The sequence below is a fragment of the Doryrhamphus excisus genome, linkage group LG9, assembly GCF_037039965.1.
Source record: "Doryrhamphus excisus strain RoL-2023G ecotype Guam linkage group LG9, RoL_Dexc_Guam_v1.1, whole genome shotgun sequence".
Classification (NCBI taxonomy): Eukaryota; Metazoa; Chordata; class Actinopteri; order Syngnathiformes; family Syngnathidae; genus Doryrhamphus; species Doryrhamphus excisus.
In genome coordinates, this window is record NC_136365.1 from 13,915,323 (window position 1) to 13,940,287 (window position 24,965).

Below are 24,965 nucleotides of genomic sequence, written 5' to 3' on the forward strand. Positions count from 1 at the left end.
CTTCATGTTTTAGCTCAGTTAGCACTTGCTATCGAACATGACTGATATACAACAACTGAAAACGACGATGCAGCCGAAGTCAAGGCAACACATTAAAAAGGTTCCAGCAGGGTGCACATTTTCCAGTTAATAATTCAGTAAGTGTTTAACAAAGGGAAGGGTTTCAGGCATTTCTATAGTGGAGTTCATGACGCCAAGCAAAGCCATCAAACAAATCTTTCTGCATAACGAGCTGCTTCAAATAAACCGTTTGTTATGGATACAGGCATCTTACAGTTGAGTTAGTTTATCCCAAATCTGAATAATAAAGATCTGTGTGTAGACTTCTGGTCATCATTGCTGCGGGGGAGCAAGAGCAAATCAGGAGAGGAGCCTGATGTCGGCTGACTGTTCTACAAAGTGATGTTCATGCAATCGACCCAAACTACCTTTGTGATAGACAGGTAGCTTGCGATCAATGCAATGGGCCCCCTGACACACGTACAGTGCAACCTTGGTTAGCATCATTCATCTGTTCCAGTAGGTCTGATTCTGTCCGAAACATCCTCTACTACCAGACCACTACTAAGTGTGGATGCACCCTAATAGCAGTTTAGCGTTTTTGGGGGGAGGTTTGAGCATTATTAATAAAGTACATGCAAGTGGCATCTGGCCTTTGAAAGCACGCCAGTCACCCGATGGGCAGTACCAATATACAGCACTGAGATCATTTTGGCTACCACCGTAAAGGTCAGCTAGCGGCTTTCTGCTCCCAAGACTCGTGCACTTTGACCTTTGGTGCTGGACTGCATTTCAGCATTCAGTTTATCCTCTCTTTAATGGTAGAGTAGCGCAGACACAAGAAACGTCTAAGGTTTGGGTGACTTGTTTGATAGCATCAAAAAGATAAGGAAAGATAAGTTCTTGCCTGAGAAAGTGAACTTTCTGGTTCTGCGTAGGTCGACCAACTCAATCCCGCTCGTCTGTCTTGTCCTGTCTACCATGTGACCCAACTTTAGTAGGACATTTACAGTATTTAGTTCTGAAATGGCTTATACTCTCATTCGTTCTCCTTTTTGCAAGTGTAATATAAGACGAGTGAAAAGCCATTTAAAGCTGCCATGGCAATACATTGATGTACATATTTGGTAATACAAATGGGTGACTACAAGGGTGTTATTACATGTCTTTAGGGTTCTAATAATGGCAAAACCCATATTTAGAAGCTCATAATCTGGTTGTTGATGCCATGACTCCCAAAATATTAAATTTTTAAATACTGAATCCGAATTCACTAATCGCGGTCAAGTCTGGAACCAAATAAGCGCAAAGATGAGGGTCGACTGGACATACTATTCTCCATGGGAGTCTGTTTCCTATGTCCGCACCTCGCCCGGATGTGGGATACCGGGGCCTCACCCTGGAGCCAGGCCCGGGGGAGGGGCTCCCAGGCGAGTGCCTGGTGGTTGGGCCTTCACCCGTGGGGCCCGGCCGGGCCCAGCCCGGAGAAGCCACACAGGATCTCCCCCTCATAGACCCACCATCTACAGGGGCAAGCATAAGGGTTGGGTGTATTGTGTGTTGGGTGGCGGTCAAGGGCGGGCACTTGGGCGACCTGGTCTTCGGCGACCAAATCTGGTTCTTGGGACATGGAACGTCACTTCTCTGGTGGGGAAAGAGCCTGAACTTGTGTGAGAGCCAAACGGCAGCTCAGAGTACCCGACCTTCTTGGAGTCCATCAGTGGGGTGCTGGAGAGCACCCCAGCTGGTGACTCCGTCGTTCTACTGGGAGACTTCTATGCCCTCCCTCTGGTTTGGGAATGAGGTCGTGCCCCAGGTAGAGGAGTTTAAGTATCTCGGGGTCTTGTTCACGAGTGAGGGAAGGTGGGAGCGCGAGGTCGACAGACGGATCGGCGCAGCCTCGGCAGTAATGCGGTCGCTGTACTGGACCGTCGTGGTGAAAAGAGAGCTGAGCCAGAAGGCAAAGCTCTCAATTTACCCGTCTCTCTATGTTCCCACCCTCACCTATGGTCATGAGCTTTGGGTCCACACCGAAAGAATGAGATCGCGGATACAGGCGGCTGAAATGAGTTTCCTCCGTAGGGTAGCTGGACTCACCCTAAGAGATAGGGTGAGGAGCTCAGTCATCCGGGAGGGGCTCAGAGTAGAGCCGCTTCTCCCTCACATCAAGAGGAGTCAGTTGAGGTGGCTCTGGCATCTACTCCGGATGCCTCCATGACGCCTCCCTGGTGAGGTGTTCCTCGCATGCCCAGTTGGGAAAAGGCCCCAGGGCAGACCGAGGACACGCTGGAAAGATTATGTCTCACAGCTGGCCTGGGAACGCCTTGGTGTCCTCCCGGTGGAGCTGGAGGAGGTGGCCGGTGACCGGGAAGTCTGGGCTTCCCGACAGAGACTGCTGCTCCCCTGCTGGGACACGTCCAATAGCGGAGAAGGCAGCAGTAAAAGATCCCGCCGTAAATAATGATGATGGCTCGGGTTGCTTGAGAGATGAGGAAAAATACCACAAGTGGATCCGACATTTTGTTGAGCTTTTCGGCTATCGTTGAGACAGGGATCTGACGATTTCTGAGCCTGGTGATGTCATAATAATATGCAAATCAGATTAGTGGATTTACTCCCATCACAAATCTTGGGTTATCCTGATGATTTGTATCATTTACAGGATGCCTTTATCTCTAACCATTTTCAAGTTACAACCAAAAGTAATACTAAAACAGGATATTTTCTTGAATATATTCTTGCTCCCCGCTGCACAGCGGTAGAGTGGTTAGTGCACAGGCCTCACAGCTAGGAGACCCGGGTTCATTTCCACCGTCCGCCATCTTTGTGTGGAGTTTGCATGTTCTCCCCGTGAATGCGTGGGTTTTCTCCGGGTACTCCGGTTTCCTCCCACATTCCAAAAACATGCTAGGTTAATTGGCCACTCCAAATTGTCCATAGGTATGAATGTGAGTGTGAATGGTTGTTTGTCTGTATGTGTCCTGTGATTGGCTGGCCACCAGTCCAGGGTGTACCCTGCTTTTGGCCCGAAAACAACTGGGATAGGCTCCAGCACCCCCGTGACCCTCGTGAGGAAGTGGTAGAAAATGAATGAATATTCTGGCTCAATATTCTCATGAGATCTTGTGACACCCCTAATGTCTAAAATGTTGGGTAATATGAGTGTAAAAGTGACTATAGTGGTGTAATTTTATGTCTAGAGGGGTCTAATCTTAAACACAATGTTAAGTATTTAGACTGTTGTAACAGGTTTTATATGCTCCAACTATGAAAATATTCCATTGGTCAATAAGGAATCCTACTTTGCAGAAATTCACTTATCACGGTCGGGTCTTCAACAAATTAACCACAATAAACGAGGGATTACTGTACCCACCTTCGTGTTGATACCATCGAATTGTTATTCGGATTGTTCGACCCGCCTCTAACACACAGTTTCAGCGCCCCGCATGAATTGTCATGTCACTGCGTTTGAAAGCGGCTCAGTAATCCTGGATCAGAGGGTACAAAGGGCCCCAGAGTGCTGGTGATGTAAGCACCATGCTTGAGCCCCACAACTCTCCACTCTACCATTTGTTTGCTGACAGACCAAAACAGCACCGATTGCATGTCTCAGGGGCCAGCTAATGATGACCCCAGACACAGTGGGAAGAAGAACGTGTTGACCAGCTCTCTGGCCAGAAATGTGGCTCAGCTGTGGGGAGAGTTTGTTTGGATCTTTGCTTGGACCATTAGACTCTCGCTTTCTTTTTTAAACCACATTTATTGTGCTTTTTTCTTGGAAGGCCACATTAGCTCACGTGAGTATCCCTGGGTAAACATTGACATAGTTCACGCCTCTGAAAGCCCTAAAAAGAGTGTTAGACTGCAGCTGTATATCAGTGTTGGCTTCCTTCAAGGAACTCTGTAAGTACATGTGTTATTTCTAAAGAGTTCTGACAATGGCCCAACCATCATTCTATGGCATCATGTGACTTCTTGTTTGCAGACAACGAAGTTCACCATGGATTTGCTACAGAACTCGGGTCAGATCATGTGGGGACTGAACACTCGTTTAAAGGGCTTCCTGGACCAGGTCAACAGGCTGCAGGAAACCAACCAGCAGCTGGAGGCCCATATCGTCCAAGTGGGCATGAGAAACAGTTGGTGTTCTCAGGACTGGTCCGAGCAGGAAGACGCTGTGAAGGAACTCCGTGCTCAGGTAAGAGTCATTAATGATTATTTCAGAGGGAGTCATTCTGTGAGATCCAGTTTAACAACATTGTCTGCCAATCATGCTAAGGTAATTCAAGCAGAACATTAACATGCAGCCGCTTAAGGCCACCGTAAATAATCTTCACCTGAGACTGTGTGACTCTGTAATAACTGCTGTCATACAAGGGACAGTCCTTCGAGCTGCCATTTCTTAGTACGTGTGTGACAAGGACCGGTGCAGAACATGCTTTCTTACAAACAACATTCTCGTATTAAGTTAAAGGCACGATGCAGTGACAACTTTCCAGGGGCATACCGTAAGATAACCTTGTAAGGAGGTACGTGAGTTTAACATGGGGTGACCAAACATCCTTTTTTCCCAGGACTCTTGTATGTGCAACCAATCCAGGGTGTACCCCGCCTCTGTTGCCCAAAGTCAGCTGGGATAGGCTCCAGCATACCCCCGACCCTTGTGAAGATAAGCGGTACAGAAAATGGCGACAATTTGGAGTTGCCAGTGAAGCTAACATGCATGTTTTTGGAATGTGGGAGGAAACCGGAGTTCTCAGAGAAAACCCACAAATGCACGCAAACTCCATGCAGAGATGCCCAGGCGGAGAATGGAACCCAGGTTTATATAAAACAATTTTCCAATGAAATAATAATAAATACAAATAATAAAAGTAAATGTTTACAAAGTGTCTTTTTGACACCTCTGATTTGAAACGACAAGGCCCCTTTGATTAACTTAACTTTGAGTATCTCATTGCTGGGTCCTGATTTTCGGTCATCACAATATGGTCACTCTAAAATGTGAAACTGGCCTACGAGCACTCCAGTATATAACAGTAATCGTTCAAATTGAGAACCTGAAGCTACTGTGGACAAAGTAAACAATTATAAGTCTCCTTATCCACTCAGACCTGAGCCAAAGGAAAGAGTTCATGGTGTTCCCTTTATGGTGTTTATGGTATGGTGATCACATGACTCAATAGGAGCTGATTATCCCTTTTCACAGCCTCTGCAAGAAAGGCCGAGGAGATAGATTTGCATTATTGTAGTATAACTTCCCTCCAAGGTTTCCCAGCGCAAACAAAGAGAATGTTTTTTATGTCAAGAGCATCCGATTATTTAGCTTTCATTCCAGCCTGAATGAAACCTTAAGCTGCTACTAAAACATGAAGTCGTTTTGATCCGTGGCTCTTAAGAAGGCTCAGCAGTAATGGGTGTTTGAAACCCACGCAAAATACGTCTACTGTGTTGTTTTAATCCTGTCAATGTTTAGAGACAATTCCCTGATATATAAACATGGGTGTGCCTTGGGCAGGAAATGTTCTCTACGCATGCTAAGGCAAATGGAAAGAATATTGACACGAGATGCTAATGTGTACAATGAAGTCGAGGACACACCCTTTTTTCTCCATTTTCTTAAACAATTGTTGCTTTTACTTTCCTGGGCCACAAATGACAAAAGTAATTCATACAGCCATAATAATGTCTATTTTGGACATATGACTTGACTGATAAGTTGAAAAGTTGAAGAGCTTCAAAGGCTTTCTCCTTCAGTGGAACAATGGTTGTGTCAAACGGTTTACCATATGAAGATGTTGGCATCTGACTGGCATACAACTGTTTAACGGTGCTCAAAAAGAATGACACAGCTGCTCATAACCTTTTTTGAGTATTTTATTTCTCTTTTGGGGGGGGGTAGCTATGTTGTTAAACTGTTGATCAGCTGATGAACAGCCTAGTTTGTTTGCAATAAAGTCTCATTCCTTTTGAAGCTCGACTTAAAACTTCCTTAAGATCCTACAATGCAAAATGGGAATTATTGCAAATGTTCAACTGGTCTAACAATTTAATCAGAAGTGTAAGTACGGTAACCCAGTGCCTTGAGTGCAGCTCTCAGCCATCCTGGTTTCTAGAAATTCCTCGGGTTTGACAACATTTACTACTCAAATGTGTTCATTTGTCATGCTAATATTTTCGGAGGCTAAAGGTTTGTTGGTGTTTAGGTCAATGCATCGAGCAATGCATCAAGCACTTGGAGTCCATTTAAGTCCTTACAATGTATGTTTTTTTTTGCTATGCTTTGATAGGTTGGCCAACTCCTGATGGAGAATGCCAAGTTGGCGCTGCAGTCTGACACCATGAAGTCCAGAGCTGCTGTCATCCAGGCCAGGTCAGTTGTATGTGCCTGTACCGTTCTTGGAAGTTATCAGTCACTTGTGAAACAAAATAGAAACTAGAACAGAACTTAATATTGCACCGGGGCAATATTTGTTGCATGCAGACATTGCTTAAAGCTGTAAGCAGTGTTAACTGGGCCCTCGCATCAAGTGTATCCACCATATTGTTCATCATACCAGGATATCATCATCATCACACATTATTGTCAGCATTGTCACCAAATCCCCCAATAGAGAGGACCTATCGTCTCCCCCAAAGATGACCTCATTCCACTCATCAATTGACCCATTATTCATAATAATACTATTGTAAATCTCCCGGTATTTGCACTGGTTAGGTATCTGGTCTGAGTATCCAAAATGCTCCCAATGAGCCCCCCAGTATCTAACCCTTGATATTGATAACCACCTTTTCCTACTTCGTTAATGCATTTTTATATCCCCTGCTGTTTTTATTTATTGATCATGAGTTATTGCGTGATTGTTGGCTACTAATCGCCTCTGTACCTGTTGCAGATGTGAGACAGAAGAGTGTAACACCATGCTTCTGGAGCAACAGGTGGCTGCGCTGAGGGAGTCAAAGAAGAAGACGGAGCAGAGCAGCATGGAGCTGCAGGCCGACATTGGTCACTCAATGACAGAGCTGCAGGATGTACGCCATGAATATCAGGTTGCTACAGCTGTGCAAATTAATAACATCTGGAGTTTTTGGGTGAAAGGATTGAATGAGGAATTGTACACAATTATACGAGTGTATACAATAGATCCCGCTTTTGGCACTTTGCCAGCAAATGGCAAATATTGGAGTGTAATGTATACGTCCATAAAAACGTCTCCTTGCAAGCCCTCCTGCTAGCTTGATGTAGACGTTCTCCTCTGATTTGGGATCAACATTTAGAATAAAACTGTCTGCTGTAATTACATTCAGCTCCAGAACCTTCCCCCTCTCTCTTCAATTGCCATTGTTCAGTCACAATTGAAGCTAAACAAGCTGAATGCTAAATCATCCAGGTTTGCCTCACACACTTATTAAAAACATTTCATATTATAAAACGTACACGTACTCACAGATGGAATGATGCATGAAATTCCTATTTTTACATATTCATCAATTATTATTATTATTATTATTGTTGTTGTTGTTGTTGTTATAGGGCAAAATAAACAGCCTATTTTTGGAGTGCAAGATAAAATGCAAATTCGACCAAAAATCTGCACATTTGCAGGGATTTGCAAAGATCCATTGTATATCATTTATGTCTTTACCTTAAATGTGGAAAATGACTTGAGGTCCAAAAGTCTTGATGTATCTACAATCAGGATGCCATTGAACACATTTTACGGCACATACCACAGACTACCTCGGTCTTCAGTCGGTCTTCCATCACTAATATGGTCACCCTTTATATGAAGGTGCTGTAACAAGCCTTAATAAGTAGTAATTAAAGCTAATAAGACTCTTAGTATATTAGGGTGAGATACTATAATACATACCATCAATCTGGCATTCATTATGCATTATTGATATTATTGATATTATATATTATGTCCTCATCTTAAGGAGATACTTATCCCACAGCATTTTTAATTGTTAATAAGTGCACAATCTTTTTTATGCATCCTAAGCAATGATCCAGAGTTGCAGAGCAGTATTGTTGATGCTTAATAAGTATGTAATAAAGTTATGATATTTTTTCAGTGAGTAATTTCTCCAAACACGGAAAATGGTGGCACTGGTTGTAATTCCCAAATGGTAAATGCCACATCTGCACTTGAATAAAATCGTCATCCGAATATTATCTAATCGCTAATGGGTCACTGATATCACTGTGCATCCAACAGATGGACTTTTGCATCTCTGGTGATGATTCTTCTCCTTTTTTTCCCCCAAATGAGTAACACCTCAGTCACTCTTCCAATGACTTTGCATGTCCACTCTGGACTCAGACGCCTTTTGAACGCAAGGCATCTCCCAGACATGCATATTTACAGTATGTCCTCTCTGTACTCTATGTACTATTTCTGTGTCCCTCCATCTCACCCTCCCTCCCCCTCCCCTGTGGTTGGCTGTGTGCAGGCAGCCAGAGATCTGCAACTGCAGCGGGCCGCCTCATGTGATGCTCTGTTAGCCACAATCCCGGCAGCAGGCAAACAGAAGGAGGATGGCGCAGGGATGGAGCTTCCCAAACTCCACCACCGAATCAAAGCTCAGTGCAACCCTGACAGATTTCCCGATCCGAGTGAGAGACACCTCAGCCAGGGTACGGGCTCGCAATCAATCCGTTTTGTCGGGCCAAGGCCATCTGAAGCTGGAGCGACAGCCGCATCAACAGCACACAGAGCAGCTCTCAGTGAGGTACGCCTCTTCTTGCATCCTCACAAACAAATTGCTTTTGTGCTATGTTGTTTTGGCTCACGGCTCGCTAGACGTTCTCTTAAGGGCTAACTCTGCCTCTACCTGCAATGTAGCATCTATCCGAGTAGCAGACAGTATGTTTGTGAAAGTGTCTAAAGGGAGGATCGTGTTAAGGAAGGATCAGACCTCCTCAGCTCAATTTCCGATTGACCATGTTAGGTTCATGCAGCAAGCAAACAAACCCTTACAGGCTCTCGGCTGTTTCAACAAGTCAAATGTATGACCGAATAATGAATAAAATTTCAGACCTTTTCACATCCATATAGTATGATAGGCTCACACGAGCTGGATGAGCTTGATAAATTCTGAACGGTTTGCACAGGTACTCGAATTCCATTTTGTAGTTATGTTATGCATTTGCTTGAAATCAGTGGTTCCCAAACCTTCTCTACCACTACACCTTTTTATCTTTTATCTTAACCAACCTGAAATACAGAAGACTTTGGTCCACTGATGATGGTCATGGTGTAACAAGGAATCTGAGTGGGAACTGGAATGGCTCAAATCAAACGATGCCCAACCCCAGTTGTGAGTGAATAATGGTAATTGAAGAGAGAAGTGAATCTAGTGGAAGTCAACGTCAAGCTAGCAGGAGGATTTGGAGGGGGCCGAGCGAACCATGTGTCAAAGAAAAATTTTTTTATGGACGTCTCAATTACTTTCTTGGCATCTGAGGGTGGTCACGGAATGGAATCCTTGCTAATAGCTGTATTTATTATATTACTTCATGTTAAGCATTTGGTCACATGATCATTAACTAAAACGGTGCAAATAAGCCATGCTTCTTATCTTATCTACAGTATATGGCATCTTTTGTTTGATAGCGCTGTTTGCTGTTGTAACCTAGCGTTCCTGTGCACAATGCCAATGCACAAAGGTGGCATAGCCAGGATTTGCAGCTATCTAGCATTGCATCGTCTAATTTGACCAAACAAACCTACAACAGAAAGTCACACTGACAATAAAAATCCATATAATATGTGTAACTCTGAACTGTTATGATTTTACTGTGAAATGTTGTGACAACGGAGACACGGCGAGGGTGAGGATGATTAGTGTGAAACACCTAACCGCTGTAAAGTGTGTCAACACAGCTGGCCCGACTTTGTGTATCTTCAAACTGGAGGGTGTTTACACAATGAAAAATGTACACAATCAGGAGCAGAACCTGTGACAACTTGCTCTTTTGACTCTGTTTCAGAGGGAATTGTATGGTTTACTTGTTTAAATTCTTTCAGATCTCTTCAAAGAATCCCCGCCACAAGCGAATATATGGTTTGCTTACCTTTCATCTTATTTACTTCCATGTGACGCAGGAGGAAGCAGCATGGGCACACATTAGCCTCGGCAGCAATGCACTGAGGGATGCTCGGGCCGAGTTGGCCGAGGCCCGGCGGCAGTGGCACTCTCTACAGGTGGAGATTGAGACCCTGCATGCTTTGGTAAGGAAACACAAGCACACGTTTTCATTGTGGGTAACTCACCGGAGGGGGTTTTACACCTGGTCATAATAGATACTGTAAACACTGTAAACGCTGTACACGCTAAGAATATACATACATGTGTCAATAAAAACTACTGTTCGATTTATATTAATTAAAATGTATATAATTTAATTGCTATAATTTACATACATACATTTATATCATATACATTTTATACAAGTTAAGAATAAATTTAAGAATGCAAGCAAGACTAACATGCTAATGTTAGCATGCTAACACAGTAATCCCTCCCTCGTATTGCCTTTAAATGGTTCCACACCCGACAGTTATAAGTCAATTCACACAATTTATTTTAGAGCAACCTTCTAAATACAGATTTTTAACATTACTAGAGACCTCTTGACATCATGATTCCCTACCAAAAGAAGTCGATTCCCCGTCAAGCATTTGCCCACAAGTATGGCAAGTCGTTTCCCCATCAGACTACAAGACACAAATTTAAATAAATCGAACAGTACATTCCTCTGCACCTGCAACAATGTGGGGGGGGCTGGCACCGCCGCTTCAATAACCAGGCTTGCTGTGACAGACTACCCTTCTACCTTCTGGTGAAGCTACATAGAGATGAAAACGACACAAGCTCGAGTTACGCCTTTGTAAGAATGTACGTACATATATGTGTCAATAAAACCTACATTTTTTATACAAGTTAAGAATAAATTTAAGAATGCAAGCAAGGCTAACATGCTGTTAGCATGCTAACACAGATCATGATAACACTAAGTGTTTGTATAAATGTCTACCAATGAAACAGCTGAAATGCTATCCAAATATTAGCATTCTAGCAATGTTAACGTGCTAAAGTTAGCACGCTAATACCTATTCACCTATAACACCATTCCTAACATTCCCATGCTTGGAATGCTAACATGTTAGCATTAGCATGCTAACACATACATAGCAGCTTAGTGGTAAGTGTTTAGAAATGTGTCTACTCATGACAATAGCAAAAAATGCTACTATGCTAACATTCCCATGCTTGCAATGCTGACATGTTAACATTAGCATGCTAACACATAGGAGCATAGTGGTAAGTGTTTAGAAATGTGTCTACTCATGACAATAGCAGAAAATGCTACTATGCTAACATTCCCATGCTTGCAATGCTAACAAGTTAACATCAGCATGCTAACCGGGAAGGCTAAATGTCCCAAACAAGTTTTTGTTCTGTGGCGTTACAAGCACAATTGCTGAAAATTGACCTATTTTGCAATGAAAAAGAACCCTTGAAAAAAGTTCCTGGATCCAGACGGTGATACCCAAAATGTAATCAATTTCCGACAATTCCTGAAAATGTCGTCCCGATCCATTCAGAACTTTGCAAGTTATTCTGAACACAGACAAACAGACAAAAAACATAACCTCTGTGCTGTGCTTGCCGAAGGTGATCATATTGAAAGAATACAATAGTGAGGGAGTGATGCTGGAACCATGACGTAGGGATGACTATACGCTCCAAAAATAGCATTTTTTTATTGTCTCTTTGTGTTTGTCCAGGAGAAAGGTCTGGAAAACACCCTCCAGCACACCCAGCAGCTGTACTCCAGCCAGCTGCAGGAACTTTCCCAGGTGATCACCGGGCTGGAGAGTGAGCTGGAACAAGTGAGAGGCGGGCTGGCCACTCAGCGTCAGCGCCACGGCCAGATGCTCGACACAAAGATTAGACTGGAGCGAGAGATTGCCACTTACAGAAGACTACTGGAACAGGAGGAGTGCAGGTAAGGGATGACAGTGGTAGAAGAAAAAAATGACTCAGCTGTGAAACACATCTGGACTCTTTTATAGGCTGACACCTCGTACAAAATACCCAATGTATTTTTCCCATAACAAATAACATAAATGCAATGAATATGCTCCATTCGCCCCCAAATATTGACACAAAACACATTTTATAGATATAATTACAGTTTTACATGTAACAGATAACAACAACAAGGAGGACAGCAAGGAGTGGTGAGGAAGGAGGTGCCACACAAACAATGCCTTTGTCTTTTGCTGAGTTATTTCTTGATTTAGTCGGGTTTCTCACCTTCTTTGTAAAAATGCTGGCATTTGCAACTTTCTTTAGCTTCATTTTGGTTATTTTGCAGACATGTATTTTGCGTTAGTTTGCAAAGAAGTACAAGTCACCCCATGATGACGTCTTAGATGGACGATGGAGGGCGGGGAGAATGACTTACGGGTGTACTTACGTCGTTTTGTAATGAATTATTAACTCATTCAATCCCAGACGTTTTAGAGCTTCAGTACCGGCCATTTGAGAAGATTTCAAGGCAAAAAGAATATTCTGTTTCTATGGCTTTATAAACATGGAACATGGAAAAAAAAACAAAAAAAGTTTGTTTCTACCTTTTCCGGTCTTTACTACTCAGCAGTAGAACATGGGTAGGTTTCAGGAAAATATCAGTTCCTGACTAAAAAAGGGAGCTTTTGTGAAATGATACATTTCAAGCATAACTTTCACTTTGACTCGAATATTTTGTGCTCTCTTAAATACCCAAACAACCATAACAACAATGAATTAATTATTGCTGTTTCCTGGTCAACTATTGCCCATTATCAGTCAAAAAATATTGGAAAACAAGTGATATGTAGAACATTAGATTATCAGTTCTCCATCCCAGTTTTCGCTACTTTGTCTTAGTCCCCACTCCGATTAAAACCCTTTCTTAAGGGTGGTCGTGTTTTGTGTCTCTCCTGTGATCCCGTGGCCTGCGCATTAGCAATGTGGTGTAAACAAAGAATAATTGGAGGGTAAATGTTGTGGTGCGTGCAGTGTGGACCACAGAATGCAGAAGCAGATGGAGCAATTTACCATCTTTAATTATCAGGGTGACTCACTCAAACAGATGGAAGTAGATTTTTTTTAAAAAGGACAAAAAAGACACAGACTCGGGAGATACCAGTGAGCAACAAGAGAGATGGTTGGAGTGCAGACAATGCAGCTTGGATGATAGTTGAGTAACCGGCAACTGCCAGCTGCCTCCAATCAGACTTAGCAGCAAGCGAGTCTGATTAGGAACAGGTGTGCCCAGCTGAGCGAAACCACAGCACACAGCAGCAGGTGATCGTAACAGTGCAGGTAAGTAAGGGGCCATCCATAATTTTCAACATTTTCACAAGAGTACAAAGAGTACTCTTTTGAGCAACCCCCCCTCCCCCTAAAAAGAGTACAATCCCAAATAAATATGTTGATAGGTCCATGACCAACTGACCCAATACAGCCAGGAAATTCGAACATATCCAATCCAATAGTGTTCTCTGGCTGTATTTTGGGACTCTGGTCAATCAGTCACTTCCCATCAACATTGTATTGAACATGAACAAGATAAAAAATTATATCAAATGCCTCTTTTTTGTACAGTAAACCTCGGATATATTGGACTTGGATATATCGGAAATTCGCTCACAACGGACAGATAAAAAAGAACCAATTTTTCTGTAATGCATTTCCAATAAAAATTCATTGCATATATCGGATTTTTTATAACGGATTTCGCCTATTTCGGACTAAATCACCAGTCCCGTTCCAATTTCCCTCGCACATATCAGATGGCCGCATCGTGGCCTTTGATCCATCTTTGATCCATGTTCACAGCCAAAGCTGAAGATTATAACATCTTTGTATGAATTACAGACATGTACATGAGCATGTACAACGAAATTAAAAAAAAAAATCTCAAATCTGTAGAAATGCCTTCTTGTTGCTATTAGCGAGGTTTAGAAACCAAACGATAAACGTAAGTGCAAACGATAATGACGTCACAGGCTATTGAAATGTATGGGAACTTGCCGACTTGACAATAGCCTGTGACGTCATTATCGTTTGCGTTTACGTTTATCGTTTGGTTTCTAAACCTCCCTAATATATATCGGACAAAACCAGTGGGAACAATTGAATCCGATATATCCGAGGTTTACTGTATTTTTCTTTCAAGAAAATACAAATGTATTACAAATTTGGTCTTTTTGTATTGTTCTTTCTATCAAATGATACATGTAGAAAAGTCCTGATGCAACAACTGTTTTCCACAGGATTTTTTAAACAAGGGAATACTTCTTGTATACACACATGATTACTCAAGGAGTAGAAGAGTTGCCCCTGGTTTCCAAAAGCCTGAGGAGATAAAATCTTCTTTGAAATGATGGACACCACCCTTGAACTCAACTCTATGCGAAGTATGCAACGGCAGTTGGGAACAAATCCGCCCTGCTTGATTCCTTCGATTTGGAACCTTTCCAAGCCGCCTGGTCAGCCGCTACAGCGTCCTTCCGCTTTCTTTCCGAACGCACAAAGCAGTAAACATTGATTTATTGTTCGTATGCATTGCTCGGTGAGCGATGAATGGCAGCAGTTCTCTTTTTGATGAACGAAAATAGGTAATCGAAATGACCGGGGTTGGCCATTGTCTGATTGTTAGAGCTACGTGGAGTATCGCGTGGACTGGTACGCTCTCGCGCTAGCATACGACGACAGGGGACCACTCTATTTGCGCTAAAATTTGACTGCGTCCCGCGGTTCGAACATACAGACATCGACATTTTCTGGTTTTCAAAAAAGCGTACGTTGATGTCTTAACCCCTCCCCCCTCGTACGGTTTGTATGCTTGTGAAAATGTTGAAAATTATGGATGGCCCCTAAGTAAGTAAAGTTTATTGATATAGCACCTTTCACAGACAGGAGGTCACAAAGTGTTTCACAATCAAAGTAAAAATTTGAACAGTATAACAGTAAAAACAATGCATACAGTTAAGACAGCCCCAAAATAAAACAACAGTGGTTATATCAGCCCAATCAGAAGGCCTTACGGAATAAAAATTATTTAAGTTGGGTTTTAAAAACATCAACTGAGTCTAATGAACGCAGAGAGAGAGGAAGATCATTCCAAAGCCTAGGAGCAGCAGCCTGGAAGGATCAGTCCCCTCTGGTCGGGAAACAGGTATGTGGAACCATCAGTAAGTTCTGGTCCACAGACCTGAGTGATCGAGTGTGGGTGTAGGGCAGGGGCATTTTTAAATATTTCCAATAGGAGACTGGCAGCCAATGCAGAGTTTTTAAAATAGGTGATATGTGTGTACTCCTATTTGTGAGTCAGAATCCTTGCTGCAGAATTTTGCACCAATCAGCGAGACATCTCTTTCTTACCTCGGGAAGAGAAAAGACCATTGCAATAGTCTAATCGTGAGGACACAAAGGCATGAATGATTAGCTCCAAATCATCATACGACGCCATATTCCTGACTTTGGAGATATTTCTTAGTTGAAAGAAACAATTTCTTGTCAGTTGTTTGCAATGCTGCTATAGTGACATGTCCTTGTCAAAGATAACACCCACATTTCTGAGGGATGTCTTGGATGACTGGCCCATGTCACCCAAGTACTGCTTCATTCTTGGGATAGAGTCATCAGGAGCAACAACCTCTGAGTCTCTGTTTTATTTATGTTTTCGCTGCAGGGAGTTAGCACTCAACCAGTTCTTGATGTCCACTAAGCAGCTTTTCAGGGAGTCTAACTTGTCAAATTCAGATAGCGATGTCATCGGCATATAAATGATAAGAAATATGCCGAACCTTTGAATTATCGTTCCCAAAGGAAGCAAGTACAGTATAAACAGGGTAGGCCCCAGAACAGAACCATGGGGGACTCCACACAGGAGTTTTGCAGAGTCAGACTCTACTTGGTTCACTGTGACACTAAAACTACAACCAGATAAATATGAAGTAAACCAATCAAAGACTGACCCTGACAAACCTACTTAGTGTCCCAACCTTCCTAACAGAATATGATGTGGAGTGACATTTTGAGAGGTTTACCATTTTTGTAATCCAGGGACCAATAACCCCAAACACTTTTTGAAAAAGCCTGAATTGAAGGACATTGGATGATCACGAGGAGGGTCAAGTGTCACCAACAGCAGAGGTACCACATGATGGGGGTGAGATTTTACTCTTAGTCGTCTTTATTTTGTCAATAAAAAATCTTAGGAAGGCATTGCTGTGCCTTTAGGGGTGTTATTTCATATCTACAGAGCTCTAAAAAGTCAGAAACATGCTATAACTATGAAAATATTCTATTCATTAATATTGAATACCACATTTTCAGGAACCTCATCCTGAAGGAATAAACAAAGAGTACGGTATACACAAACTGAACAAAGCAGGCGCCATGTACACAAGTGTGGTCAATTAGTGCTGTAAACCTGTGTGCTTCTTTGGACAATAAGCTGTGGAAAAACAGAAGGATTATGTTAGCTTCCATTCTATGAAGTCATCTGACACAGTGAGGAGCTTGTATAATCTTGCAAGGTGTTTCGTGATTACAGAATGTCCCTGACATGCCAAAGCAAGCCTAATTAATGGAGGAAGATAATTGTCACAATGCTTGTACCGGTGGTTTTTGCATTGTGGGTGTAAAAAGGCATGCACTTGTGCAAGGTAATTATACTGGCTTCTCTTAAGTGTCTTGATAAAGTGGAAGTGGGTGGTCTGGCATTCACAGCTGCTAGCAAGGGGGCAAATACATAAAAACTGGCAGATGCTAGCACGGAAAGTTGAAAAGGTACTCCGAGGTAACAGGCCTTTGTTTTTGTACAGACTTGTTTGGACTTGGTGTTAAGCTTTGCAGCAGTCCTATTCCAGCTGTATTTCCTTGGATTTCTGCTTCCTGCCAAAACGGTCACGCCCCTAAAGTGTTTCCTAACAATGACCCATATAAGGAAGTCCACCCTCTGTGACATCACAAAGGGGCAGTTTTACCACGCCTTCTGAAACCCAGCGTTTTGAGCCATCCCAAACTTCTTGCAGGGTTCACTTCTCAATGAGCAAACCTCATTATCTGAAACTCTGGCATGGTTTAACACCAGAATACAACATTCTAACTACATTTATAGGTCAGAAACATGGGAAAAGCATTATAGGTCCCCCTTTAAAACAAACATCCATTAAAAATAATCTTTGGGATTCTAAGTTCATGTCATTTTCATTTCATTTCATTTGAAGAAAAGGGATGGATGTATTGTTTTTCCTGCAGTTGGTGGGCTATCCGTCCAGGGTGTACTCCTTCTCTCGCCAACTGAGATAGGCTTCCTCTTATCCATGACCGTCATGGGGAAAAGCAGCATAGAAAATGAATGGAGTGATTGGTTTTATCTGTTTTCATGCACAAAATGTATCAAAGTGCATCACTTCATTTGTCTGTAAGTGGACACCCACGTCCTCATCACTTGGTTATGTGATTTTGCAGGTACACAGGTCGGAGTGGGCAGCCGACCTGTTTGCAGGCCTGGAGATCTTCTTTGGTGGCGTCAAAGGAAAGCGGCCTGGACAAGGACAACAGCTTTAGTGACCCTGCAGTCACCCCAGATGAACCAAAGTCAGAGCCCCTGCCTGAAACGATGTCACTCCTCCCAGGAAACCACAAGCCAAAGGAAGTCTCCATACTCCACCGGCCCCAGAGTCTTGTCATACTCTCAGGTAGGACCCGGTGACATGTGGTGAGATTGGTGGGGGATTCCTTTGGGTTTAATTTTTTTGTGTTGGTTCTTGATTGCTCGTTAACATAACAAGACTTACCTTTGATTTGTATTCCAGTGTATGCACAATCGTTTCTGCAACATTATATTATTGGCCTCATACTGACACACAGACATTGCCATTCAGCTCATGGTACAGTGAGTGCAGTGAACTCCAAGGGTCACTAATCTAACTACACACAATTATTACTGTCATGTATGGCCATGATTCAACGTTCGTGTCTTGTTTCAGAGCCAGAGCAAGATAGAGATTTACCCATCTCCACCGTGAAGACTCAGGAGATTCTCCAGGGCAATGTGGTGCAGGAAAGTGCAGAGGGCCACGGCACTATTGAGTAAGTCCTGCTGTTGAACTGTCATCAGCCCCTTTCACCATGGTTCATCTTCTGGCACCAACTGCCAACAAATCTCTTTAAAAAGACAGTCATCCCTCGTTTATCGTATTTAATTGGTTCCAGGTCCAGTAAATTTTCACGAAGTAGGACTCAATATTAATAAATGAAATACTTTCATTGTTAAAACACAGAAAACCAGTTTATTCATTCATTCATTCATTTTCTACCGCTTATCCTCACAAGGGTTGCAGGGGTGCTGGAGCCTATCTCAGTTGTCTTCAGGCGAGAGGTGGGGTACACCCTGAACTGGTGGCCAGCCAATTACAGGGCATATTTCGACAAACAGCCATTCCCACCCACATTCATACCTATGGACAATTTGGAGTGGCCAATTAACCTAGCATGTTTTTGGAATGGGGGAGGAAGAAAACTCAGAGAAAACCCACGCATGCACAGGGAGAACATGCAAACTCCACACAGAGATGGCCGAGGGTGGAATTGAACTCTGGTCTTCTTGCTGTGAGGCCTGCGCGCTAACCACTAACCACCTTGCAGCCGAGAGAAAACCTGTTGAGGACTTTCTAAATATGGTTTTCACCATTATTAGAGCCCCATAGACATGGAATAACACCTTTATATTCATCTTTAATCTTTGTTTACACCACATTGTGCAGCCTCCTGGATCTGCAGGGACATAAGAGGCGGCTGCTGCTAGCATAGCAAGCTACCAAAACTAACTAGTTAGCCTCTCCAATTTAGTTATTTTACAGGACAAAATGAGGCAACAAAAATGTACCACTTTCACAAGGAATGGGAAGAAAATGTGTCGTGACTATGTCATGTCTGACATGGCATGGCTGGCTCCATGCAGGTCATGCAACGTCAGGTAAGGTCTCTTCAGTCTAAGAGGCTTTCAGGTCAAAATGACGCACATGTAATTCCACTTCGTTGTAAGTCTAGGCCAACCTTGGCAAGCGGCAACTTATGCGCACGAGTCCTGTCTTCTTCTACAGTATTGTATTTCATGAAATGAAGACGTGGTTGCGTCTGTTCACCGCACCACACGTAGGTGTGCCTTGTGTATTACATCGCATTACTTAGCCATCCGTTCCCATCTGGGTGCAACCGCTGACTAATCCAGGACAGAGTGGTCGCAAACAGAAAGATCTCAGGAGCGTTCTCATGACACGACTGATGCCAAGCGAGCCGAATACTACATATGACTTGTCTATGACTTGTCAATATTTTTGGATGAATAATAGGCCATAGTTTTAATTTTTGGGAAGGTACGACTGTACGGCTTTTCCACTTAAAGCATTGTTTCCCGCCTCACACGCTAAGGTCCTAAACCTTCACACCTCCACCTGTCAAACATGAATAGATGAACTCACCAGCCAACAACATGACAACCACCAATGTCCTCCCCACCCCGTTGCATACACCTTGAACTATTCACGAGGCGTGCAGACGTCTGCTGCTTGAGATTCTCAAGGGTGATTCATCTTCGACCTGCATGGGAACTTTTCCCTTCTTTAATGACTTTTGTTTGATGTTTAGCTACCCGCCTGCTGTGCTGTCTTCGGGGTGGGGCACCTATTGTTGTCACACCAGACATGGGTGGAATGTTTTTGAGTAAATGCCTCTGGCATCGAGCCGTGTGCAGACGTTTGCCAGTGGATTCACATGACCGCACAAGTTCTCACCTTGACAAGTCCTAATGTTTATATTCTGTATGCTGTTGGCTGAGCTCTCACTCCAGGGGCTGACAGCTTCTTGTCCGTAAGAATTTCATTACGCTGCACAGACATCAGATAAGCATGTGCAGCACTCCCTGCTGATTAACACCAACAATTTGCAAATCAATCCTAAATAATACTTGCTTACTTAATAGCAAAGACTGAAAAATGACTTTTATAAAATGAAGCACTTCCAGTATGCTTGAACCCTGCAGCATAGTAACAGCAACTCGATAGAGGCGTATGATTCGTCAACCATTTGTTGCTGGTTTTTTACTGGTACTCGTCTCCGTTCACGCTTACTCCCCCAGGAAATGAAATGACATGTTACTAATTGTGCAACTGTTACTAAAGCTGCATTAGTATAAATGTATCGAACTTGCAGAAGAAGCAACAGATCTTGTCCTTCCCACAAAGCCTCGCTGACTCCTGGGTGCGCGACGTGCCCGCGATTGTTCCCAACTCCCGAGTCATGGCAGACAAAGTTAGCAATGAAACATTAAAACTCAACCTAACATATTCTTAAGTCCCTGTTGTGGCTTCTCTTTAGACGATGTCTGTAATGATGTCTGAGTCATGTTGGACAATTTGGGGGCAATTGCAATTGAGTGAAAATTCTGTATACTTAAATTTCCACACGTTACAATTCCTTATTCCTAATTGGAATGTTTTTGTAGTTAGAGCATTGAAAACCGGTTTACGACGGCTTTCCATTATTAGGCATTATTAGAGCCCTTTGGACATGAAATAACACCCCCATAGTCACCATTACCTGCACATGAACTAATATAGTAGAAGTAGTTTTGTAATAAGAGAAAATAAAACATATACATATTGTTTTACTCCTGTCCAGTACTTCAATGTAACATTAATGACCCCAAGTGACCAGTGTAGAATTTATCGTTGTTCATTGCTTCCACACCTGACAGCAAAGTAGGACTCAAGTGAAAGGTTTTGTAATTAGAGCATGGAAAACCTGTTCATGACTAATAAATACGGCTTTTAAGATTATTTCAGCCCTGTAGACACTAAATAATACCTCATTGTCACCTTTACACTCCTATTATTCTTTGTTTGCTACACTAATAAATCATTTTCGCCAAAGTTAATGAGATTCTTCCATGATATGTGAAACTATTCAACCTGCAGACAGTTCATGCATCCTTGGGTCATGAATGCACTCCCATTGTAGAAGAATTAATGGGTGACGATTGGTCAAATGCAGCTCATCTAATTCCCTGATTCCAGCATCCGTCATATTTGATTGACATTTGTGTGTGTGTGTGTGTGTGTGTAGGACGGAAAAGATTGACAAGGTGATTAAGCAGTGGGAGAGCTCTTTCTTCAGAGGAAACCCAAAGCTCCGAAAGAAGTCTGTGTCCCTGCGCTTCGACCTGCACATGGCTGCAGCAGATGAAGGCTGCGCCCAGACCAAACAAGACAGCCTTCCCGACGTCGAAGTTCGTCTCATCATGAAAAGATCCCGCAGCGCTGCAATCACACCTTAACCGCGGGAACGCTGGATTTGGTTGAAGGTTGGATGTGGTTCCTTTCAACGAACCGTCACATAAGTTGGAATGCCGGTGGCACTCGGTGTAGACGTTCTGTTTTCCATTTCCAATCATGTTTTGACATTGACAGTACAGTAGATCCTAGTAGATCCCTGCTTGTCACACGTGTTACATTCCAGGGCCAACAACAATTGGCAAAAAACAAGTCGATTCAGCTGCAGAATCCAGGTGATGAACATGCATCACACACTTAAACACTTATTAAATATATAAATATAATATATAGCTACTATTAAATATATAGCTACTCAGCACTGATGAATGATAATGTAAGACAGGGGTGGGAAAACTGCAACCTGCGGGCCCCATCAGGCCCGCCAAGCATCTTCATCCGGCCCACCGGACTTTTCCAAATTCCTTTTCCAAAAGCTTTATAATGGTAATGCTAATGGTTTTATTTCATTTGAACATGCATCAGGTTACAATTGAGTGCATCACCTAATCAGTTCCCAGTTCCACATGTCCAAAAGGAGAAGGAAGATTATGGGTAGGATCCTACCCATCCATCTGGTACTTTTACAATCAGTAACTGTTAGTCAAGTCAAGTTTATTTGTATAGACCTTGATCACAAAAGAGCCTCAAAGGGCTTAACAAGCAGGCAACAGTAGATGCAGTAGATGATACTGTTGCAGCTCCACTACCCAGCATGCCTTGCAGGCATTGAGGGCATATGTTGAGCACTTAGTAGTTGATTTATGTAATGCGTAAGCAAGTTTTTCATTCTGTTTGATGCCCTCTAACTCTCCACCTAACTTTTGAACCCAGTGTGACCTCCAAGTTAAAGCATTTGCCCACCCCTGATGTAAGACAATCCACCAACAGATGGAGTTTGTTCACTTCCTGCTTTCCGAATATAATTGAAGTCATCTTTTATTAATTTTTATTATTTTTTTTAATTTTTAATTTTTAGACGATCCACCAACAGATGGAGTCACGGTGTAAACGTGACTTTGAACTTTCACATTTGCATCTCACTGCAGCTGCAGTGCCTTCAAGGACCAAAAGTGCAGAATCTTTGTCAAACACTAGACCCCTTGGGGTGACAGAGTTGTGTTTGCAGTGGAAAAGCAAACCCTGGGTGTGCCCCTTCTCTCGCCCGAGGTCGGCTGGGATAGGCTCCAGCATGCGTGAGGATAAGCAGCATAGAAGGTTTTCAGAGCAAAAATCTGTCAACGTGTGGGGTCGTAAATGCTGAATCACAAATAAATGGGAGTAACACCAATGCATGGGAAACAAATAATAATTGAATATTTTTAATGCAAAATAACACATTGTAAGAAAACGAAATATAATATATTCTAATAATATCTTATTTTGATTTTAATGATATTGATTATTTTCTTTTACAAATTTGCGGGACTGCGGTTGCTGTATTGCAAATGTAAAAGTTATCTGTACTAGATGTACTGCATGTTGCCATGTTTAATAACTTGGATGTTTTTACATGGCTTCATTTCATAGTTTATTTTACCACATACGACACATTAGGGAGGACTATTCTTATGGCGGTTGTCCTGGTTGTCTGGGCGCCTCCAGAGAAAACAAAGGAACGTCCCTTCCTTGTGCAATTATTGTCATAGATATATAGATAGTTCCTGAATGTTTGCGCAGCTAAAACATACAGCACTTGGGATCATGTCACGACAAAGCACTGACGTGCACTTTGCAGCGTTACAGTTGATTTGAAAATGTGCCGCTTAATGCTACATGCTACATGCTACATGCTACATGCTACATGCTACATGCGATGGCAGGACTCACCCTGGAAACAATGAATGGAATACAGCTGTCCTATCTAGTCCATGAGCATAAACTGAGAATACAATTACGTGAATTTGGCCTTTTACCAAAATTAAAAACCAGATGTTTGATTGGCCGTACTTCTGTGCAGGTACTACGTGTTCAACCCCCACATTTGAACATTTGTCTCTTTTTGCATCCTGTGATGGCGACCAGTCCAGACTGTCTTTGGCCGGAACTCTTCTGGGGTAGGCTCAAGCGCCCCAGGATAGGTGGTAAACAGGAAAAGTGGTGTAAAATGATTGGATAAATTTTATTTTTTTTACATACAATACCTGTTGTAACCACACGATGGCAACATTTGTAAATAGTCGATGATACAGCAGCCTTTATGCTTTTTGGTTGCTCCTGCTCTTGACACCAAATATAAATATATAATAACTAGAAATACTGTGTAGTCATCATTGTACATGTTTGGAATATTTGTTGATATATTATCTACGCAGTTTGAGTCCGCTCTGCGTTCACTCTTCAGTAATATCCACATGGTATGTAGTTTTGACCAACAATGTGTGATTTCAAATTTCAATTCAAGAGCTTGTGCTGACACTTTGGTTGTTTTCAGTCCAACCCAAATCTCAACCCGAAACGCCATCATTACAACAAGCCTCTGTCAGAAACGACAGTACATTCAGTGTACTACTTTGTAAAACTCTGACTACATCTGAGAATGAAGCATTTCCACAAGCTCAACGTGTTTATTCTTCATCGTGACAAAAGACACGGCAACAAGATTTTTATAGTACAATAACTATCTGGATCTGGACCGTGCACCGAGGGCCAGGGTGTCCAAAGTGCGGCCTGCTGCTCATTTTTATTGGCCCAAGGCATATTGTGAAGTAGTAATCACATGATTATCTTACACTAATTAGCTTTGTCAAACAAAGTCTATAAGAAAGCTGAGCTGTGCATGGCATCACAACACCGGGTACATACTTAGGGTACATCAGCATAGCTTTAGCTAGCTAAAACTGATATGTCGATATTGTCCGACTCTCAATTTCCGATACCAATACCAATACCGATATGTGAAACATGACATATCTCCCGTGGTGGAATGAACACATTTGTTTTTTAACATTGGTTTTGATGAAAAATATCGCATTTTCATGCTGATATCGGGATGATAATTATCGGTCGAACATCCCAAAATATAACAATACTCCATCACATCTTTTAATCCTAATTTGAAAAGAAAATCTGGAACCAGTCCTGTGTATCTTTACACACAAATCCATGTTGGCTAGTTTTAAAAAAAAAATCTGAAATGTACGACTTTATTTTCCAAAATATACAACCTTTTTTCTCGTAAATATACCACTTTTTTCTCATAAATTTATGACTTTATTCTCCTTAATGTTACAACTTTATTCTTGTAAATGTAAAACATTTTTTCCTTGTAAATGTACAACTTTTTTCTCATCAATTTATGACTTTATTCTCCTTAAATGTACAACTTTATTCTTGTAAATGTACAACTTTTTTTCCTCGTAAATGTGCAACTTTTTTCTCGTGAATTTATGACTTTATTTTTATATATGTATTAATTTATTCTCATAAATGTATGACTTTTTTGTTGTAAATTTATGACGTTATTCTTATAAATGTACAACTTTATTTTCCTTAAATTTACAACTTTATTCTCGTAAATGTAAATTTTTTTCTCGTAAATTTATGACTTTATTC

General features: G+C 42.2%; 1 protein-coding gene across 2 annotated transcripts; it reads left to right on the top strand.

The window, feature by feature from the left end:
- Positions 1 to 3,509: 3,509 nt before the first annotated feature.
- On the top strand, positions 3,510 to 24,439 carry krt222 (keratin 222). Of its 2 annotated transcripts, none has more exons than XM_058089255.2 (10): positions 3,510 to 3,906; positions 3,989 to 4,201; positions 6,294 to 6,376; positions 6,900 to 7,053; positions 8,461 to 8,739; positions 10,116 to 10,241; positions 11,802 to 12,022; positions 17,548 to 17,777; positions 18,069 to 18,171; positions 21,205 to 24,439. In XM_058089255.2, exons 2-10 carry the CDS (start codon positions 4,004 to 4,006, stop codon positions 21,413 to 21,415), a joined length of 1,605 nt encoding a protein of 534 aa, XP_057945238.2. In that variant the 5' UTR covers positions 3,510 to 3,906; positions 3,989 to 4,003; the 3' UTR covers positions 21,416 to 24,439. The 2 variants fall into 2 exon arrangements, with proteins under 2 accessions (XP_057945238.2, XP_057945247.2); XM_058089264.2 differs by having other exon boundaries at positions 3,510 to 3,800.
- Positions 24,440 to 24,965: the final 526 nt, after the last annotated feature.